This window comes from Mesoplodon densirostris, chromosome 8 (genome assembly GCF_025265405.1).
Source record: "Mesoplodon densirostris isolate mMesDen1 chromosome 8, mMesDen1 primary haplotype, whole genome shotgun sequence".
Classification (NCBI taxonomy): Eukaryota; Metazoa; Chordata; class Mammalia; order Artiodactyla; family Ziphiidae; genus Mesoplodon; species Mesoplodon densirostris.
The window spans coordinates 104,382,925-104,403,490 of record NC_082668.1 but is presented as its reverse complement, the minus strand read 5'-3'; the positions used below and the strand labels follow the sequence as shown (position 1 = coordinate 104,403,490).

General features: G+C 55.9%; 1 protein-coding gene across 5 annotated transcripts in view; it reads right to left on the bottom strand.

The window, feature by feature from the left end:
* The window catches only part of BIN1 (bridging integrator 1), a 57,089-nt gene extending 43,930 nt beyond the window's left edge, over positions 1-13,159 (bottom strand). For 2 of the 5 annotated variants that reach the window (XM_060105842.1, XM_060105843.1), the window contains exon 1: positions 12,980-13,156. In XM_060105842.1, coding sequence (XP_059961825.1) covers positions 12,980-13,063 — 84 coding nt within the window. In that variant the 5' untranslated portion in view covers positions 13,064-13,156. Of the gene's footprint in view, positions 1-12,979 lie in introns of all 5 variants that reach the window. The other 3 variants (XM_060105847.1, XM_060105844.1, XM_060105846.1) reach the window with 3 other exon arrangements.
* Positions 13,160-20,566: the final 7,407 nt, after the last annotated feature.

Here is a 20,566-nt window from a genome sequence, read left to right as displayed (position 1 = left end):
GCCCAGCCCCAGACCCCGGGAGGTCGGCTCCTGGCCAGCCCATGCTGCAGCTCTGGACACTTCTGGAGCATCTAAAAGCTGGAAGAGACACCTGCTGCTTACAGGGAGAGGGAATAGGGGTCAGGGGAGGCCTAAAAGTGGTGGGAAGGGGTCCACAGTGTCACCTGGCCCCTGCCGGGCCCTCTCTGGGCAACACCTTCCCCTGCCTTCCTCCCCCGAGGCCTCACTATCTGGATCCCAAGCTGAGCCTGGATGGCTCCACCACTGCTGGGCCAAGGCTGGCCCGGACTTGAGCAGGATGGCCCAACTGGACACACATGGAGGGCATGGGCACAGCTGAACACCCCACGCCCGCCAAGGTGCCTCAGTACCCCCACCCCACCCGAGAGCTGGAACCCCAACCTTCAGTGTCCTCGGCTGTGAAATGGAGACACCTCTTCCCCCGTTAAATCCTCACACGCGGGGAAACCGAGGCTCAGAGGGGACAGGTAACTTGCCCAAGGTCAAGGGCTTGGGAGGAGCAGGGCTGGGATTTGAACATGGGCCTTCCACCTGCCACGCTGTGTAACATGCTCCGAGAAGCCTTTTCCATCCCTCGTGCACGGGAGCCTCACACCCCAACTCAGCGTTAAGTGCCTACTGTGTGCGGGTGTCAGGATCACACATTCACAGCAGGACCAGCCTCCACCACTGGAGACTCGGGTCTAGCAGGGAGGACGGTCACCCCATTGTATGGAAGAGCAAATCGAAATAAGAAGGGTGGAGTAACTGGCCCAAGTCCCCCGTGGAGGAGAGGGGGCAGGAGCTCGGGTCCTGGGCCTCCGGTGTGCTGACAGCCCTTGCCTCCCCATCCCCACCACGTGGCTCCGGAGAGCACTAGCAGGCTGCAGGATGTGGGTGTGGCCTCTCCTGGCCTCTCACCTCCACCCACAGCGCACACAGTGGGACAGCGTGACCCGCCGGTGCACTGACTCAAAGCTGGGACGCAGGCATCAGGTTCTGTCCTGCTGCTGGCCGTGGGTTTCCCAGGGTGCTGACTCAGCTCTCCCAGGCGGCCCTGCAGCCCTGCACCCATGCAGGCAGCTTCCTCAGTGCAGTACCAGGATGGCCCCCACCTGGTCCACCAGACCCAGGACAGCACCGCCCCAGAGGCCCACAGGAAAGGCCCAGGACCCCCCTTTGGCTGTGGCCCCTGCCAGGCCCATGGTCCCCTCCACCAGGAGGCGTGGGTGGCGGGGACGGACACACACACACACACACACACCTTATAAACTAGCTCCTGGCTTAGTTTATATTTCAAACAACAATATTTTCATCCTGTCCCAGATTCAGCAAATGCACCCTATTAATTGTGGATTCTCTTTCTCCGTTTAGATCGACTCCACTTGTATTCCTGGCCATTAACTCGTCCTAGTCTCCCCTCCCCTCCCCCGCCCGTGGGATTCCCCTCCCTCCCCAACTCTGTTTTCAATCTGCACCCAGGTCTCTCTCTACCTGAGGCTCCCCCTAGGAGTCAAGTCAGGACAGTTCCTTCCACATCGGACCCTGACCCTCTGGGATCCCTGCATGAAGCCAGTTTCCTCCACCTGCCTGGTGGAGTCATGGGGGATCCCAGGGGCCATGTGGAAAGTCCCAAGGTGGCTCTGCAGGGTCACCTTCTCCTCTAGCAGGCCAGCACCCCTCCCCCATACACACGAGACACACACACACACACAATGCTCCCCAGGTGTTCGCCCCACAAAGGCAGCCCCCGCCCGCTGATTTTTTTTTTTTTTTTTTTTTTTTTTTTTTTTTGCGGTACGCGGGCCTCTCACTGTTGTGGCTTCTCCCATTGCGGAGCACAGGCTCCGGACGCGCAGGCTCAGCGGCCATGGCTCACGGGCCCAGACAATCCGCGGCACGTGGGATCTTCCCAGACCAGGGCACGAACCCGTGTCCCCTGCATCGGCAGGCGGACTCTCAACCACTGCGCCATCAGCGTAGCCCCCCACCCACTGATTTTTAATGGAAAACATTTCAGCATTCACATTTGCACTACAATAATCTCTTCCAAGCATCCTCCAACCACCCTCTCCCAGCTCAGGGATGGCGGTGGCAACTCCCAGGAAAGGCCAACTTGGGGCCAAGTCCAAGACTGGGAGGGAGGAAATCCCAGGGCTTCCCTGAGCCCCAGTGTTCTCATCTGCCAAGTGGAACCATAATCCGGTCCCGCCAACCTCATAGGTCACTGAGAGGAACAAATGAAAAACAGCAGATGGGAGAGTTCTCAGTAAACCACAAAATGCCATGGAGATGCTAACCCTGACTTCCCCTCCAGAATCATCCAGACCCAGCTGGACCCAGCAGAACTCAGCTCCACCATTATCACTTACAGGAGTCCTGGAGTTCACCTTCCCTCACTGGGAGGGGCATCTCATGCTTCCCAGCTCCTAGGTGGGCAACTGAGGTTCAGCGGCCGAGCCAGGGTTCAACCCACATCTCTCAAGCCCCGGCTCTTTCTGCTATGCATTGAGTTCCTCGAATGAATGAACGAATGAATGAATGATGGGAGACCCCTCACCTATGTCCCCAGGTCCCTCCCCTCATTAGGCCCCTCAACCCAGTCCACCTGGAACTGTATACCCTCCCCCCATCCATTCAATCAAGCTCCGGCTCAGGGGGGCTCTGGCTTCCCTCCTGGGGGAGGGAACACCACCCCTCCCAATTTAGTGTTTTCAGCCTATGCAGGAAAAAAAGGAAACAAAAATGCACTGCAGTTCAATTTCAAGAATCTGGTCATCAGAACACAAAAGCCAGAATGGTCCCTACCTGTGGGTTCCCAGGGGTTCCCCAAGATGCCCCCTGAGACAAAACCTGTGCGTCCTCCCCACCCAGGCACTGAGCGCATCACTTCCACCACCACCACCAGGCACTGGGCACTGATCATGTTCCTTCCTCCTGGACCCTCTCCACAAGCCCGTGGGCAGGAACTCCCATTCCCGTTTACAGAGGAGGAAATAGGGGCTCAGAAAGGGCACGACTTGCCCAGGACCCCAGAGCGGGTGGGTGGTCACTGGGGTCATGCTCCCTTCTCTCTACCCAGGTCTGTCTTTCTCCCGCACTCACCCCAACCTCTTTCCTCCCCTTCCCTTGTTTAGTCTCTCTTTGACTCTTGCCCACCTGCAGGGATCCGGGGCTCAGTTCAGCACCCTCATCCACTCCATCATCCACATCTGGCCCCGAGATAGTTATTGACAGGCTGGAGGACACGTCTTGAGAGAGGTGATGCCATCTCAGAGCAGAGAAGTCGGGGCGGCCACATGGGGCCGGGGTGGGAGCAGCAGGGAGACCGCTCGGCCCAGCTTTCCCTGGGCCAGGTCTGCCCTCGGTGCCCAACGACGGGACCCGGCTCGCCAGGGCTCCAGCATGTTGGTTGCAGTCCTGGGGAGAGGCCGAGGTGACCAAAAGGTCCAAAGAAAGTAGCAGCAGCTGTTGGAAAAAGAGCTGGCAAGGCGCTCCCGTCACCCCAGCCGCCTTCCGGCCCCACGGCCCCTGCAGAGCTCCTCAAGCACAGGCCTGGGTGGAGCCCTGGACCCCTCACCAGCCAGCCGCTGGCCCTGAGACTCATCCACACAATGCTACCTACTGTCATCCACTCCTCACCCTGCAGTCTGCGCTCCGAGCCACCGTTCCCACCAGCTGGCATGACCCCTCGTCCTCTGAGGACCCTCCCTGGCTCCGATCCAAGACCTAGGGGACCCCCACTTGGCCATCTGGTCTGGCCTCAAAGGGCGGAGCACACTGGGGTGCCTTGAACAGGGGTGAGCTGGCCCACTGACCCCTCCCAGCTGTCCAGTTCGACAGGCTTAGCGGTGTCATCCCCTCCGCAGTGTCACCTTGTGGCCTCAAAACAGAGAGAAGCAGGTTTGCCCATACTGGGAGGAGGAAGGCTGTGACCCCAGCCCTGACGGAGTGGACTCCAGGATGGCAGCCCTGCCCCGGACCCCCCCCCCCGGACCTTCCTGGGCACAGCTGGATTCTAACCTGACCCAGGTCACTCCCTCAAGAGGGGATGCCACTTCCTCCAAGCAGTCTTCCCTGACTGCTCAGGCCTGATGGGAGGCTTCCTCAGGACCCCAGTGTCCTTCCCCTCACCTCGTCCCAGTGCTGTGATGGGCACTGGCTGTGGGGCTGGGAGCTCCTGGAGGGCAGGGGCCAGTTCTTCTCCTCCCAGTGCCCTCAGACCTCAGCCCTCTGGCCCACATGGGCAGGCCACGAAGGAGAGAATGACAAGTGGAAGAAGAGCTAATTCAGCGCCAGAAGTCCAGGCATCTAAAGCGAGGAGCCGAGGTCCCTACAAAGGTGCCCTGGAGGCTCCAGGATGGGGGGAGGGGGCTCGCAGGGCCTCTGAGGGCCTGAGAGCCCCAGCTCCACTGGCAGTGAGAACAGTGACAAGTCACTCCCCCCAGCAATGCGGTGGCTGCTGCTGGCTGCCGCCCACTCACTCCCAGCCCCTGGGGTTCAGCCCCCGCCTTACTGCGGCCTTGCACTGCAGAGGCAGAGATGTCTGCAAGCTCGCTCCCTGTCCACAGAGCAGGGACAGCAGCAGAGACCCAGCCGGTCACCCCAGGCACAGCATGGGGGGGACAGGGCACAAATGTCCACTTCCAGGAGCACCATGGACAGGTCTCAGCACCCAAGGCCGACGCCCACCCCGAGGCTCCAAACCCACCCTCCACCAGTGCTGTGGCCCCAATCCCACCCCATCTGCCGTGGCACTGGGACCTGGGGTCAGGGACTGGGGCTGAGGGTGAGGTCCAGGAGGCAGAGGGAAGGGGCCCAGCCGAGAGCAAGCCCAAGTGGGTCTGAGGGCAGCAGTGAGTCTCGGGTCTAGCAAATCACACAGACCCCCAGGTCAGGGATCCCCTGCACCCCGGTCACCTCAAAGCTTTCTCAGGTCGGAAGAGGACCTCTGCAGACGGCCCAGACCAACCCTTCTTTGGCATTTGGCCTGAAGCCAAGGAGGGCTCCCCAGCAGGGCCCCAGCCCACTCCTGAGAACTCGAGTGTCTGGGCCCAAGCACAGCAGCCCCAGGCTCAGGGTAGCACCATCACAGCCCTGAGACATTTTACTGCCGGAGAAGGTTCTAAGCAGCGATGCCCAGGGGTCCCTCGGAATGGCCTGTGCATGCCAGGGCCGGATGCGCCCCCTGCACCTGACCCCAAGACCTGGGGTCTGATGCCTCCTGTGCTCTCTGGGGGCCTGAAACCCAGCAGCCACATCGCCCTTCCCCCTCCCATCCTACACCCTGAACCCAGGGCCTCCCGGGCCTCTGCCAGCCGTCAGCCTGCCTCTACCTGCCTGAAGAATCCAAGCATCCGGTCAACAATGAAGCACTGAGCACCTACTGTGTGCAGAGCTGGGGGCACCACAGCTACCGCAGCAGGCAGGACCCACCCTTGTGGAGCAGATATTCTAGGGGGCTTGCCCCAGGCCACCACGGGCCTGCTTCAAGCCTGGACCCAGGAGAGCAGCCAACAACACCCCAGCTCCAGGCGGCCAGTCCACAGGGTGGGCAGCAAACTGCCCCAGGGCACTGGGCCCCAGACTTTTAGATTCCACACCAGGAAAACCTTCCCAGTGTGTGTGTGTGTGCATGTGTGTGTGCGTGTGTTTTTCGGCCACTGTGTGTGTGTGTGTGTGTGCGTGTGTGTTTTGCGGGGGTGGGGGGGTGCAGTCAGCATTATGACTATTTCCTCCCCCAAAACATTAAGAAACTACCAGAACTACCATCATTTCATAAAAGAAACACTGTTGCAACAATATGAACAAAAGTAGATACAATCTCAGCATAAAGGGTGTTCCTTTATAGTGAGTAAAGTGGATGCAGCTTTCAAATTTGGGAAAACACACACACATCACCTCATTTGTCCTCACTTGCAGGTACGAATTCCTGTCCCTAGACTTGCCTCAGGAAACCCCAGGCTGTCCCCTCACCCCAGGGTCCACCAAACACCCCCAAAACAGAAAGGCCACATCCCAAAGTATAAGCTTAGACCCAACGTGGGGACCCAGGGGCAGACAAGCAGCCCCAGATCTAATTTAATGGTGGGGAAGGTGTTGGGACCAAAACCTGTCAAATGACACCCCACCCCCCCAGACAGGCCTTCCCTCCTGGATAGAGATCCGCATCTTATCTGCATGATCTGGGCCTTCCCCCTGCCCTGAGGGCCTAGTCACCAAGGGAGAGGTATCACCCCAGACAGTGGACCAGGACAGCCCATGGGCAAGTCACACCACTGCTCTGAGCCTCAGTTTCTTCATCTGCTGAATGGGTATCATAATGACCTCCCCTGCTTGCAGTGAGAATGAGAATTTTCACCAAGCATTTGGCATTCAGCAGGTGTGCAACAAACCAGGTTTGTCTGTTTGTTTGTTTTTGCGGTACGCGGGCCTCTCACTGCTGTGGCCTCTCCCGTTGCGGAGCACAGGCTCCGGACGCGCAGGCTCAGCGGCCATGGCTCACGGGCCTAGCTGCTCTGCGGCATGTGGGATCTTCCCAGACCAGGACACGAACCCATGTCCCCTGCATCGGCAGGCGGACTCTCAACTGCTGCGCCACCAGGGAAGCCCCCAAACCAGGTTATTTTTAAGTTAATATTTGACAGAGGCTTCCCTTGGGACAGGAAGAGCCTGCCTTTCTCTTCTCAATTCCCCAGCCCTGACCCCTGCCAGCCCTTGGCACTAAGCCAGCTTCGCTGCCCGGTCCAGAACCATGTGGCCTCTTTGGGAGGTGGCAGCCTCTTTGGGGAGGCCCCAGGAGCCCCAGGTGCCAGCCAGGTCCCACGAGGCATGCCCCATCCCCGGCACAAGAACCACCAGTCCTGCCCCTCACTTGTGTCCATTTAATCCACACAGCATTCTCTGTGGCTCTCACCACTGACTTCTGGTGAGGAAACTGAGGCTCAGAGAGGTCAATGTGACCTGCCCAAAGGTAGTAACGTGTGGGAAGGGATTCAAACCCAGCTCCCTAGAGAGTGGTTGCCACTACCCTGAGTTGCTGCTTGAAGTGAAAATCTTTTAAGTGGTCCTCCCTGGGCTGGGCCATCTTTGGTGTCTCCCTCCTCCTCTTTTATGGGCCCCTCCCACCTCCTCTTACATCCTGGGTGAGAGCCCCCACCCACAAAGCAGCCCTGGCCTGCACTGTCAGTGCCCTTCAGCTCTGGTGTCCTTTTCTTTGTATTTTTAATCCCAAAAGGAGACTTGCCAAAAAAGGAGCTTTAGTGACTTCCCTGGCGGTCCAGTGGTTAAGACTCCATGCTTCCAACGCAGGGGGCAAGGGTTCGATCCCTGGTCAGGGAGGTAAGATCCCACATGCCACGCAAAAAAAAAGGAGCTTTAGAAAACCACATAGCAGGGTGGCATCAAACAGGAAGACATCATCCCCCAGATGCCCTCTCACCTGGAGCCAGAAGCTTCGGTCAGCCTCTCCCCAAACCAATCCCTTGCACCATGTGAGCGCCCGGCCCTGGAATGCTCAGGAAAGGCTGATCTGGGCCATCACATTCCACGGAGGAAAAGCTGCCCTGCTCTTGTATCTACCTGCCACCAGACTTTTCGTTTCTTGAGTGTCTCCCCCAACGAGATGTCAGTTCCAGGCAGGCAGGGGCTTGATTTTGCTCAGCCCTACAGGACCAAGATGGTGCCCAGCACACAGTGGGTTTTTCAAGTAAATGAAGAAGCAAACCCCGTGATCACTTTACGGATGGCCAGAGTGAAGCCCAGAGAGGGGGGAACACTTACCCAGGGCCACCGGATTTACGTGCAGATGAGTCCAGTTCCCACCCCAACCCCGGAACTGTGCAATTCCCTCCCCCGCCACACGCCACTCCTCTGCACACACACACACACAGACACGGGCACACACACACACGCACACATACCACCGTGGGCTGGGACAACATTACAACCCCTGATCCGTCAAGGGCTCAGCAGGGATTAGCTGTCTGCAGAGGCCTGTAATGGACACTCCAGGGAGAAGGGCTGGGACGAGGGCCTGGCGCGGAGGGAGGTCTCTGGGTCATCGTGCGGCTCTGCCCACTGAGCACTTGCTGTGTGACAGGCAGCTGTCCGAGGCCCTACTCTCCACAACGGGCGTGTGAAGGGGAACCAGTATTACCCCCACTTCACAAATGAAGAAACTGGGCTCAGGAGGGTCCTGCCATCTGCCCAAGGTCCCGGCTGGTCAGGGGAACCCAGGATCCCCACCTGCTGCCTGCCGAGCCCATGCCCGGGATCTGTCTCTGACACGCCCCTGGGTAGGACCCAGGGGTTCTAGAACCTCATGGCAAAAGCCCAGGCAAGGCCGGGCTAAGGCAGAAACAGGGGGCACAGAAGCACAACTTGGTGAGGGGCAAGCTGGACGGAGATGGCCTCCTCCAGGAGCGAGGGCGTGGGCAATGCCAGAGAGCGAAGGTGAGAAGGGGACACGGCGAGGTCATCTGCGAAGAAGGAGGGTGAAGAGTTGAGGCCTCAGCCTCTCTGAGAGTCCACAGGATCCACAGATCCCACCGGCATTCAAGACTTGGTCACATCCAACCCAAATCTACGGCCCAGGTGCCCCTCTCCGCTCCCGACACACCCCACCCCTTCCCTGGGTGGCCAGCAGCTCACTCCCCCACTCCACAGGCACCCTGACCCACAGCTGCTCCCCCCACCACCCCGGGGAACACCTCCCCCAGGCCCCAGACAGCCCAGTGAGCCGACCTGGGCAAAACAGCCTCTGCCTGCTTTGGGCCCTGCCACGAGCCAGCAGACTCGATGGAGCGGGGTGAGGCCCAGCCCACCCCGGCCCGCCGGGGCCCAGGAAGTCTGGAGGTCACGCTTGCCACTTCCCCACACCCACAGGCCTCAGCCAAACGTCCACCGAGCCCCCAGAAACACCCCACCCAGAGATGACGCCTAGCTCAGGAGCCTTCTCGCCAGTGCCGGCAAGATGAACCGTCTACATAAATAACTCGGGTCCAGGGAGAAGCTGATCCGAGCCCGGAGAGGTGCAGAAACGCTTGTGTAAGATCAGAGGAAAGGGACACAGCGCAGGGAGGTACAGAGGGACGGAGGCAAAGCCAACATGGGAGGGGACGAGAGAGAGGACACTCAGGGGCGAGAGAGACACCCCGATCGGGAGGACAGTGCAAAGTCGGGGCGGAGGAGAGCCACTGCTGACCGGGGCCCGGGGCCTCAGAGGCCGTCCAGCAGACCCGGCGGGCTCCCTGCCCCCTGTCCTCTGTGTGGCGTGGCTACTCTCAAGGCCACCGTGAGCATAAGAACTGGCTGCAAAGGCCTGGCTCCTACTGAGGAGGCCTCCATGGCTACGGCACGGGAGACCTTGACCACCCAGATGAGCGTGGCCCCATCATGGCCGTGTGTCGGGGTCCTATAAATAACTGCCACTGCACCTTCCCTCTAGGGAGGATCTGCTGTGACACGCCAGTGCTATTCCCTGCACGGACAGCCCCAGGCCCTGCCCCTCGGGGCCAGGCTTCCCCACTCCCAGCAGCGCTGGGCCAGTGGCGGCGGGGTGGGGGTGGGGGGTGGGGTGGGGGGCGCAGACAGTGGGCAGAGCCTCCTCCCCTGTGCCTTCCGCGGGCCCGGCTCCACCAGCACAGGCCGGCCTCTCTCACGCACACCCCGTGAGGGCTTCTGGGCAGTGGACCTTGGGGCAAGCAGGCCAGAGCGTACCCCCACCTCACCTGTCCCTTCTCCCCGACCGTCCCATCACCCCAGGGACCCAGCCCACCAAGCCCTAATCTTCTCCGTCATCTGACCCAGGCTCCACCCCAACTTGGCTCTGCCCAGCCACCTACTGAGGCCCAAAAATGGACAGAGTCATTTATAGAGGATCCGACAAGCCAAACGCGACGGGAAGATGACCTCATGGTACCCGGGTCCGAACTCCAGGCACATGCTCTGCACCCGAGCACCCTGGGGGCAGCTGGGGGCTGGGAGGTGAGCGCTGACAGTGCCATGCTGGGCTGGCCGACCACAGGGAGCCCTCCGCTGTGGTCTCACGCCCTCCTCACACCAGGGCCAGAGGCCTCAGGACCTTACGACAGTAAGATCCACGCCGGCCAGAACTACGTGCACCCTGCTCCCCGCAGCACCCCGGGCTCAGCCCAGGCCCAGGCACACAGCACAGGTCCAGGTGCAGGCGGGATTCGCTGAATGAGGGAAGGCCAAGGAGCACACACGGGACAAATCAGCTCACCCAGAGCCTGCGTCAGGGCTCCCAAGCCAAGCCCCCAAAGGCCCTTGTTTTTTCATAACAGTCACTCTGCACCTGCTGGGGCCAGGTGAATGCTGGGTGCCCACACGGATCTGCTCAAGCCCCAGGGAGCACCCAGACCAGTGGTGGGTGCTGCCAGGTCAATGGGCAATGCCAGGGCCCAGCGGGGACTCACTGAGCTGGGGGACAGGAGAGCTGGCTCCGCAGGCACCAGCGGGCAAGCTCTCCCACACCTCACCGTCCCCCTCTGAATCCTGGTGGACGACTGGGCAGAGAAGACATGGGGGGAAATCGAGCGTGCGGAAAAGAAGAGGAGAGATGGGGGCCCTTCTCCCTATGCAGATACAACCTAGGCCCTCTGCCCAAGCGCCTGCTTGTCCCTGCTCAGGAAATACCCTGCCGTGGCAACAGGACCACTGGAATTGCCCCTTTACTCATAGATTGGACCAAGGCGAGGTGGGGCCAGGGGCTGGGTGCCTATGAGACCACTTACACTGCGAGTTAGACATGGTCCTGAGGGCCACCTGAAGATGCCGAGGAGACAGCCAGGTCAGCGGCACCCAGGCTGCAACGCAGACTCTGAGCCTCCGGAGGGCAGAGGGGAGAGACTGCCGTAGGTCAAGTCATCGGGCTCCTGGGAGGGGGCTGCAGCTGGGCCAACAGGGGAGGCTACTTTCCCAGACTCGGCCAGGATGCCCGCGGTGCTGCTCTGAATTCCGCTGGGGAAGACCTCCCAACCAGAGCCCACGGGGCAGTGAACAGCAATAGCGCTAAGCAACTCCAGTCCCATGAGGCCCAGGCTCGGGCAGGGCCAGCCCTTGGCCAAGGCCAGCATCCACAGCTGACCAGCTGTCAACCGACTGCCCATGGCCACAGAACAGAGGCTAAGGAGGGAGAGGAGGCATCTCAGTGGGGTCAATGATGACCTCTCGCCACGTACACGGAGGGGATACAGCCCATGCCTACTGCCCCTGAAATTACTGAAAGATGCTGCTGCAGAAACAAGGCAAGTAGGGCAACGGGGACACAGCAAAAGCAAAGGGGAGCCGGGGAGGACTAGGACGTCACTGGATTGGGGGCAGGGAAACTGCCTCAGCCTTCCCTAGGCTTCCCATTCATCTTCCTCAGCCCCTCAGGGGCAGGAAGCAGGCTTAGACCCAGAGCTGCCTGCTCCAGGCACCTAAATGGATTACCCAGCCGTGGGCGGGGAGCAAGGGCAGAGGCATCTGCCCCTCCCCTCCCCCCAACCTGGGCGCTGAAGCCTTCCCAGCCCCCAGCCAGCTATCTGTGGTACTCTAATCCCTCGTCCCGCCCTGGGGAGGGGAGGAGGACAGCTGGGACAGGCCCGATCTGGAGTCTGGCTGAGGGCCCTTCCCTCTACGCAACCACCCACCTCCTTAGCCCGGGACCACAAGGATGAGCTGCAGGACTCGGAGGGAAGCGCGGGGGAAGCTCCAGAGGCCGCCGCCGCTCTCACCCCGACCCCGACCCCCACCCCCACTGTCACGTGGCTGCATCCTTAGGGAGCCCGCAGGTCTCAGCTGCAAAAGTCATTGTTTATAAACAGCCACAAGCCTGGCGGGGGAAGGCCGGCCGGTCTCCGGGATCGGGCGGCAGAGGGGACAGACCCGGCCAGGGGAGCACTGGGGGGCCACCCTGGCAGCAGCACTGATTCTGCAATCTCAGATTTCAGAGTTGGAGTCGGCAGGGGAAGTGGCGTCAGCAGCTGGCGTGATCCAATTCAATAAACCAGAGGCGGCTAGGGACAGCAAGCCGGGCGGGCGCGGACCCCTGCCGCCCAATCCTGCGTTTCCTGCACAGTCCGAGGGCCACTGGAAGCCCCGGCTGCAAACAGTGGCTCTCCGCGCCGAGGGGTCGGGTTTCCTGCGGGGCCCTCCACACCCCCGGCGGCTTGCCGCCCCTCCTCCGGGCCGGATCCCCACCCCGGCCGCGGGCTCCCAAAGCCGGAGCCGCCACCCTCTCCCCCCGCGGCCGGAAACACGAAGCCCCTGCTCCGGCGAGGGCACCTCTCGAGGGTTGCGCAGCTCTCTGCTCCCCGGGAGCCGGGCCGGAGCTTCCAGGCCGCAGGCACCTCTCGGGAAGGGAAACCTGACCCCTCCCTCGGCCCACGGGGACAGAAGGTGGAGCGGCGGGTGGAGAGGAGGGAACGGCGGGCGCAGGAAGCGCTCAGAGGCCTGGAGTCGGCGCGCAGGCACCCGCGAGCAGAAGGGCAGCCTCGGGATTCCCGGAACTAAGCGACCCTGGGGACAAGGGGCAGGCCCCCCTCGCCCCAGCGCCGGCCCCGCCCGCAGGGCTCAAGTGGTCCCGGAGGGCTAGGGGCGCCACCTCGCCTCCCAGCCTCCCGGCCTCGGCCTCCAGGGCGGGGTTAGCCTGGACCTCGCGCCCGGAGAAGAGCGGGGGCCGCCGCTCCTCTGCAGAGGTGCCGCGAAGATACAAAGCGGCGGGGGTGGGGGTGGGGATGAAGGAACAGCTGCGCCCTCTCCTGCACCCCGCCGGGGGTGAGAGGAGACGGAGGACGCGGACGGCAGAGGGCACCCAGAGCGTCGGGGGGCGCAGCCTGTGGACCCCCCTAGGCCCTCGGCAGCGCTCGTCTGGAGGTGACAGCGCCGGGCCCGGGGTCAGGACCAGCCCCCGGCGCGGGGGTGGGGGACAGGTGTCCGGACGGCGCGGCTGCAGGGGCTCGGGCTCGCTCACCTTCTCCTGCGCGCGAGTGAGCTTCTTCTGCACGTTGCTGGCGATCTTCCCCGCCGTCACCCCCTTGCTGCCCATCTCAGCCATTGCGGCTCAGGCTTGCCCGGTGGCTGGCGCCGATCTACCCAGCCCCCAGCCCCCAGCCCCGGCCCCCGGCCCCCGGCCGCGCGTCCGGCCCGGGCTCCCGCTCCACGCCGCGTACTAGACCGCCGAGCCGACTGGCGGAGGCGGAGCGTGCGCCCGGCAAGCGAGCTAGCGAGCTACGCGGGGACCGTGGGAGGGACGGACAGGCGGAGGGAGGGGGAGGGAGGAGGGGCCGGGCCTCCGGCAGCGGTCAGCGCCCCCCGCCCGCCCCCTCCGGACAAGACACGGCCTTTTAAAGGGCCACCCGGGCGCCGGAACCGCTCGGCCGGCGAGGAGGGAGCGGCGCCCACCGTCGCCGCGGCTGAGGTGGCGAGCGGGACTCCCGGGACCCTGCGATGACACCGCCCCGGGGCTGGGACGAATACGACAGGCCTGGGTCCGGCGCCGCCGCCGGCCGTCTTTCCTTTCCACAGCCCCGGAAAGGAGGCCAGATGGAGGAGAAGGGTGCTTTCAAAAATCAAAGATAAAGTGTGTGGCGATCAGGGAGCCCGGGCTGGAGCGCGCAGCCCAGCCGGAGCCGCCTCTCCTTCCCGGGGCTCACCTCTGGGCACCCCCTCTCGACGCTCGGCCTCCTCCTGGCCTCTAGGTTCACCCTTCTCGACCTGGGTTCTCAGGGCGCCACCTGTGAACTGTCCCCTTTGCCTAGTCCCTTGCCAACCAGGCGCTCGGTTTTCTAATTTGCGGATAATTATTATAATAACAGCAGCCTAACAGTACTGAGCCTTCCTGTGTTCCTGGAACTCTGCTAAGTGCCTCATAGGCAGGCATTATCTCGGTCCGTGTCCAGGACGGCCCGATGAAGTAGGTGCTAGTATTTCTCCCGTTCTGCAAACGAGGCACAGAGAGGCCTGGAGCCAGACCTCTGACTCCACATCCCAGGCTCTCCAACCACTATACACTGGGTGGTCTCCTATGCCCTGATGGAAGAAAGATGAGTAATTGTCATTATTCAAAGAGAAGATAAGGTTATTGCTAACCCACCGATGACAACTTTGCCAACAGACCAATGACACTTGTTCAAAATTAATAAACATGCATTGGGTTTACTGATCCCACCACACCCCTCCCCAAAATCATGTCAGGGGCTTAGAAGGATGCCACAGCACTTTGCCGCCCTGGAAGTCAGGGCGTGTCCCAGGGATGTGAGCTGAGTTGAGTACTGAGAGGAGTCCTGGAGGCCCTGTTGAGGAGGACTGGTCATGTCCAGCACCCAGGCAGGAGCCAGGGCAGGGGTCCCCTGGAGGCTTCTGGGAGGAACAGGAAAGGCTCTTGCAGACCGTACACCAAGCCTGCCATACTCATGGAGAAACCGAGGCCCAGGAGAAAAAGGTTTGGCCTGTGCTCCCCAGGAAGTCTCCTCTGCAACCTCTCTGGCTACTCCTCTGGTATTTCCCCAAGAGTGCTCAGGACTTCAGTCCTCCGGGCCTATTATTGCTTTTTGCAGAAAGACAGACTGAGGCTCTGCAGCTGCTGAAGGTCAAAGAGATAAGCAGAGATTCAGACCCAGGCCCTCCAGCACTAAGGCCCTCAGCTGATACATGGAACTGCATACCAGGAAAAGCACCAAGCACTGCATGAGGGGAAGGCATTTTTTCAAAATTATTATTATAATAAACTCATGCCCGATTCCTGAGTTACAAGAACAAAACCTAAACAGTGCAGTTTCTAAGGCAGCTTTCTCCTAAAAGCTCATCAAGCTTTCACTTCATGGTCCCTCTCCTCCTAATTTTATGTTTGGCATTTTTCAAACCACTCTCTAAGAGTGATTTCTTCCAGTCCTCCTCTGAGGAAAGGAGAAAATGAGCAGAAGTCAAATCATATTACAGTCAGCCTCCAGGGAACAGTGGGAGATTCTGCTTCACTGGACTTTGGTGTTTCAAAATATCACTTGACAGAAAAATTGGAGGCAACTTAAATGGTTATCAGCAGGATAGGGTTAGCTAGACAGCACAGCGACCAGAGAGACCATTAGAGGATCATTTTAAACAATTACAGAGATTGTGTAGCAACATGAAAATAATGCTTAAGTATAATTATGAGTGAAAAGGAGAAGATAGGAAATCGTGCATGCACTATCCTTGCAACAACATAAAAGTAAGTGCTCATGATCAGAGACTCGAAAGAACCATGCACAAGGAAGTAGATGTGTTACAATCAAGGCATTATGGCTGATTTTTCCCCTTAATTTCCTAAATATTCTGTAATATACTATGTTGCCTTCATAACTAAAAAATACACACAGCTCTTATCTTTAAAAAAAATAATTCTTTACCTGATCTCTAGATTGGAAAGACTTTTTAAAGCACAAAACCATTGGAGGAAGTATTGACTTAAAAAAACGCTTGTTTGAGGGTACGCAAAAATTCAATTTTTTTAAACCTCAAAAAATACTGTCAACACACAGGATAAAAGTTCGGAAGGAAATGCTCAAAAAATGTTAGTATAGGCCAAAGGATAGGAATGTAGGCGATTTTTACTTTCTTCTTTATGGTTTTCTCTAGTGTCTTACTTTTTACCAGGATAGTCCATTGTTTTCACCATCAGGGAAAAAATTATTTCCGTTTTGAAAAGAAAGTTGACATAAAAAATTAAAGAAACTAAAGAAATATCTTTGAAAATAAAACAGAACTCACAATTCATAAGAAAAACATTAAGATTTCTACAAATAAATGGGCAAATGGCACAAATAGACAGTTCACAAAACTGGAAATTCAAATCATCAATACATAGGTATTAAAAGTTCAGTCTTGGGCTTCTCTGGTGGCGCAGTGGTTAAGAATCTGCCTCCCAGTACAGGGGACATGGGTTCGAGGTCTGGTCTGGGAAGATCCCACATGCCACGGAGCAACTAAGCCTGTGCACCACAACTACTAAGCCTGCACTCTAGAGCCCATGACCCACAACTACTGAGCCCATGTGCCACAACTACTGAGACTGCGCTCTAGACCCCGCGAGCCACAACTACCGAAGCCCGGGCGCCTAGAGCCCATGCTCCGCAACAAGAGAAGCCACCGCAATGAGAAGCCCATGCACTGCAACAAAGAGTAGCCCCTGCTCACCGCAACTAGAGAAAGCCCATGCGCAGCAACGAAGACCCAACACAGCCAAAAAAAAATAAATAAATGTTTTTTAAAAAGTTCAGTCTTACCAGAAGAAAAAAAAAAACTGTCCATTAAATCAATGACGTACCGTTCCTGCCCTCACTTTCATCAAATCAGCAAATCGTTTTTTAAGTTATGTTACTTAAAACCAGAGAGACAGATACTCTCACATACTGCTTCTGAGAGTATAACAGATACAGAATTTCTGGAAAGCAATCTTTCAGTATATATTAAGAATCATCAAATTCTTCAACCCTAGAATCCCAAGTATAGGAAATATAAAATTTTAGCAAAGCTTTAATCACAAAGATGTTCATCCCGTTATAATAGTACAAAATTGACGATACGTTGGCGATTATTATTGTTCTTGTTACTCTTCATGTTCACTCACTCCTTCAGTCTCCAGACGTCTCTGAGCACCTACTAAGTACCAGTCTGGGCTCAGCTCTGCCAGTGGTGCATGCAATGAAGCCCCTCCCTCGAAAGTTCACTGTTGCAGGGGCTTGATGGGGTCTGGGGGTGGTGGGAAGCTCTTTGAGGGGGTGATGTTAGCAACCTGAAGCGGGCATTGACAGGAGAACAGGGAGGGGAGCCTGGTGCCCAGAAGAGCCCTCAAATATCGAGGCAGGAATAACCGAGCAGACAAGCAAATATCTGACGGATTATTAGTATACCTTAACTTCTGTCCTTTTAGCGCAGGCCTCCCAGCCCCTGCATCCCTCCAGCTCTCCAAAGCCCAACCCCAGGCCTCTGTACAAAGGCCTATTACCAGCTGTGATTAAACTACAGTATAGCCAAACGTGAAATGTTTACCAAAACAATAATAACACTTTTACTTTTTCGTGATGGGGAAATGCTATAATGTGTTGTTAATAGTATAATACAGTATATTTAATTCTACAACATTATAGTCCCAACTGATATTCAAATGTGGTTGGTACACACCCTCACACCATGCACAAAAATAAACTCAAAATGGCTTAAAGACTTAAACATACGACATGACAGCATAAAACTCCTAGAAGAGAGCATAGGCAAAACATTCTCTGACATAAATTGTACCAACGTTTTCTTAGGTCAGTCTCCCAAGGCAATAGAAATAAAAATGAAAATAAACAGATTGGACCTAATCAAACGTACAAGTTTTGCACAGCAAAGGAAACCATTAAAAATAGAAAATAAAAAATAAAACTAGGGCTTCCCTGGTGGCGCAGTGGTTGAGAGTCCGCCTGCCGATGCAGGGGACACGGGTTCGTGCCCCGATCCCGGAAGATCCCACATGCCGCGGAGCGGCTGGGCCCGCGAGCCATGGCCGCGGAGCCTGTGTGTCCGGAGCCTGTGCTCCGCAACGGGAGAGGCCACAGCAGTGAGAGGCCCGCGTACAGCAAAAAAAAAAAAAAATAAAAAAAAATAAATAAAAAATAAAATAAAATAAAATAAAACTAAACAAAAAGACAGCCTACGGAATGGGAGAAAACAGCTGCAAATGATGTGACAGGCAAAGGCTTCATCTTCAAAATATACAAACAGCTCATACAACTCAACAACAGAAAACCAAACAACCCAATTGAAAAATGGGCAGAAGACCTTAATAGAAATTTCTCCAAAGAAGACATACAGATGGCCAGTAAGCACATGAAAAAATGCTCAACATCACTAGTGATTAGAGAAATGCAAATCAAAACTGCAATGAGGGACCACCTCACACCAGTCAGAATGGCCATTATTAAAAAGTCTACAGATACCAAGTGCTGGAGAGGGTGTGGAGAAAAGGGAACCCTCCTACACTATTGGTGGGAATGTAAGTCTGTACAGCCACTATGGAAAACAGTATGGAGGTTCCTCAGAAGACTAAAACTAGAATTACCATATGAGCCAGCAATCCCACTCCTGGGAATAGACCCAGACAAAACTATAATTCAAAAAGATACATGCACCCCTATGCTCAGAGCAGCACTATTAACAATAGCCAAAACATGGAAACAGCCTATGTCCATCGACAGATGAATGGATAAAGAAGATGTGGTACGTATATACAATGGAATACTCCTCAGCCATAAAAAGGAACGAAATAATGCCATTTGCAGCAACAAGGATGGACCTAGAGCTTATCACACTAAGTGAAGTAAGTCAGAAAGAGAAAGACAAATGCCATATGATATCACTTAATATGTGAAATCTAAAATATGACACAAATGAACTTATCTACAAAACAGAAACAGGCTCACAGACATAGAGAACAGACTTGTGGTTGCCAAGGGGGAGGGGGGGAGGGTTGAACTAGGAGTTTGGAGTTAGTAGATACAAACTATTATACAGAGAATGGATAAACAACAAGGTCCTACTGTAGAGCACAGGGAACTCTATTCAGTGTCCTGTTATAAACCATACTGGAAAAGAATATAAAAAAAGGTATGTGGATAACTGAGTCACTTTGCTGTACAGCAGAGAGGGGCACAACATTGTAACTCAACCACACTTCAATTAAAATTTTTTTTTAATTTTAAAAAAACAAATATGGTTGCTATCTCTGGGTGGAGCAGTTTGGCATGGGTTTGGTCTTTTTTCCCCTTCCTCCTTTTTTATTTTGCAAATTTTTTTGTATACTTTTTCGTAATCAGAAAGAAATGCTATTAAAAACACAAATTGAAATGAGGAAACTGTTTCCTGGAACACTGGTTGGGAAACCACGCTGTGAAAGAGTGTGTGCCGTACCTGCTGGTCTGCATGTCTGAAGAGTGAGGTCTGGGGAAATTATTTTTTAAACCATGAAGGACTCAGGTGGGCAAAGGACAGTCCTCCTGTCCCTTGGAGAAAAAAGAGCACTGCGCAATGTTTTCCCTCTATCCTTCAAGAATTGAGTAAGACGCTCTGAGATGGCACTATGACTCTTAGCATCACCAGCATCATTCTGTCTTACAAAGCAAGATTTTTGCTTTATACTCTTTTGACCGTCAGAGTAATCCTGTGTTCAACAGCAGTAGAACTTTGTGCCATTCTCTTACAGGTGGAGACTTGAAGAAGACAGGTTTACCCGAAGGCACAAGGCTGCTAGGTCCTGTGCTGGGATCACGTAGCACCTGGCCATCTCCAGAATGGGGAACAGACCATCTTCATACCTTCTTCCTGGGACAGCAGGCTTCATCTTTTAGAGAGACAGGGAGGATGCAGAAGAATCTACAGGCAGAACCAAAGGGGCCTAAGTCTTTCCAGAAGCATTATTTCGGCAGCATATGTGTGATACGGTGTCCAAGAAGGGCCCCTGGCTCAAATGATCCTCACTCCCTCCAAGTGTAAAATGTCACCGTGATATTGTGGGAGGGCCAGTCAGACCTAGAGTCAGAAGTCAGCTCCTCAGTTTACCACTTGCCCATCCTTGGGTATGTCATTTAAACTGTTCAACCGTCATCTGCAATATGGGAGTATATTACACTCTTTAGATTATTGTGGAAATAAAGAACAATATATATAAAGCTCCTGGAATATTAGAAGTGACTCTGTAAATGGTGGCTCTATACAGTGAGTAGCAGATGCTATAAGTTTACTCTGCCCAGCTAATTGTCCTTCTTTTTTGAGGCTGCCTTGTCCCTTGCACCATGATGCATACATACCCCAGGTGAGCCATTCACCCAGGCCATAACCATTGGCTCAGGGATGAGCACATGACCCCAGTAGAGCCAATAAGAGTCTTCCCTGGCCTTGTAGGAATATATGCCTGTAGGACACAGAAGTTCCTCTTCCTGCTGGGGTTGCTAATACACGAGATGTAAGTGTGGAGCCTCCAGAAGTCAGCTTGCTCACCATGTGAAAGATCCTGCCTAGAAAATGAAGTCAACAAGAGTTGAGAGTTGGAGAGATGGAGACAGAGAGAGAAACAGAGACAGAGAGACAGACATAACGATATTGTTTGAGAACGTGGTTTCAGTCATGCTTGAATCCTGCCCACTCCCCACCTCCCACTATCCAACTAAACCAACCAATACATTTGTTTTCTTGCTAAAGCCAATGTGAGGTCACCTGCAGTTGTCACGACTGATATATTGTTATCAAAATAATGTCCTTCTGAGAGACAACCCTGGTGAATTCCTAATGCTACAAGTATCCTCAGCTTAGAGTTTCTCTTGAGTGCCTCTACCTGGTCCATCTGAATTAAGGTGAAATGTCCCAACTTGGGTAGGTTTGAGGGAAACTGGGAAAAAACAATGACACTGGGATATTAGACCTAAACCAGGACTGTCCTGGGCAAACTGGGACGTCCAAGTACATAGTTAAGGAGTAGGCGTTCAGAATACAGGTGGAAAGAGGCTAAGGACATGCCATTCACAGCCTGTGCTCAAGCTGGTCC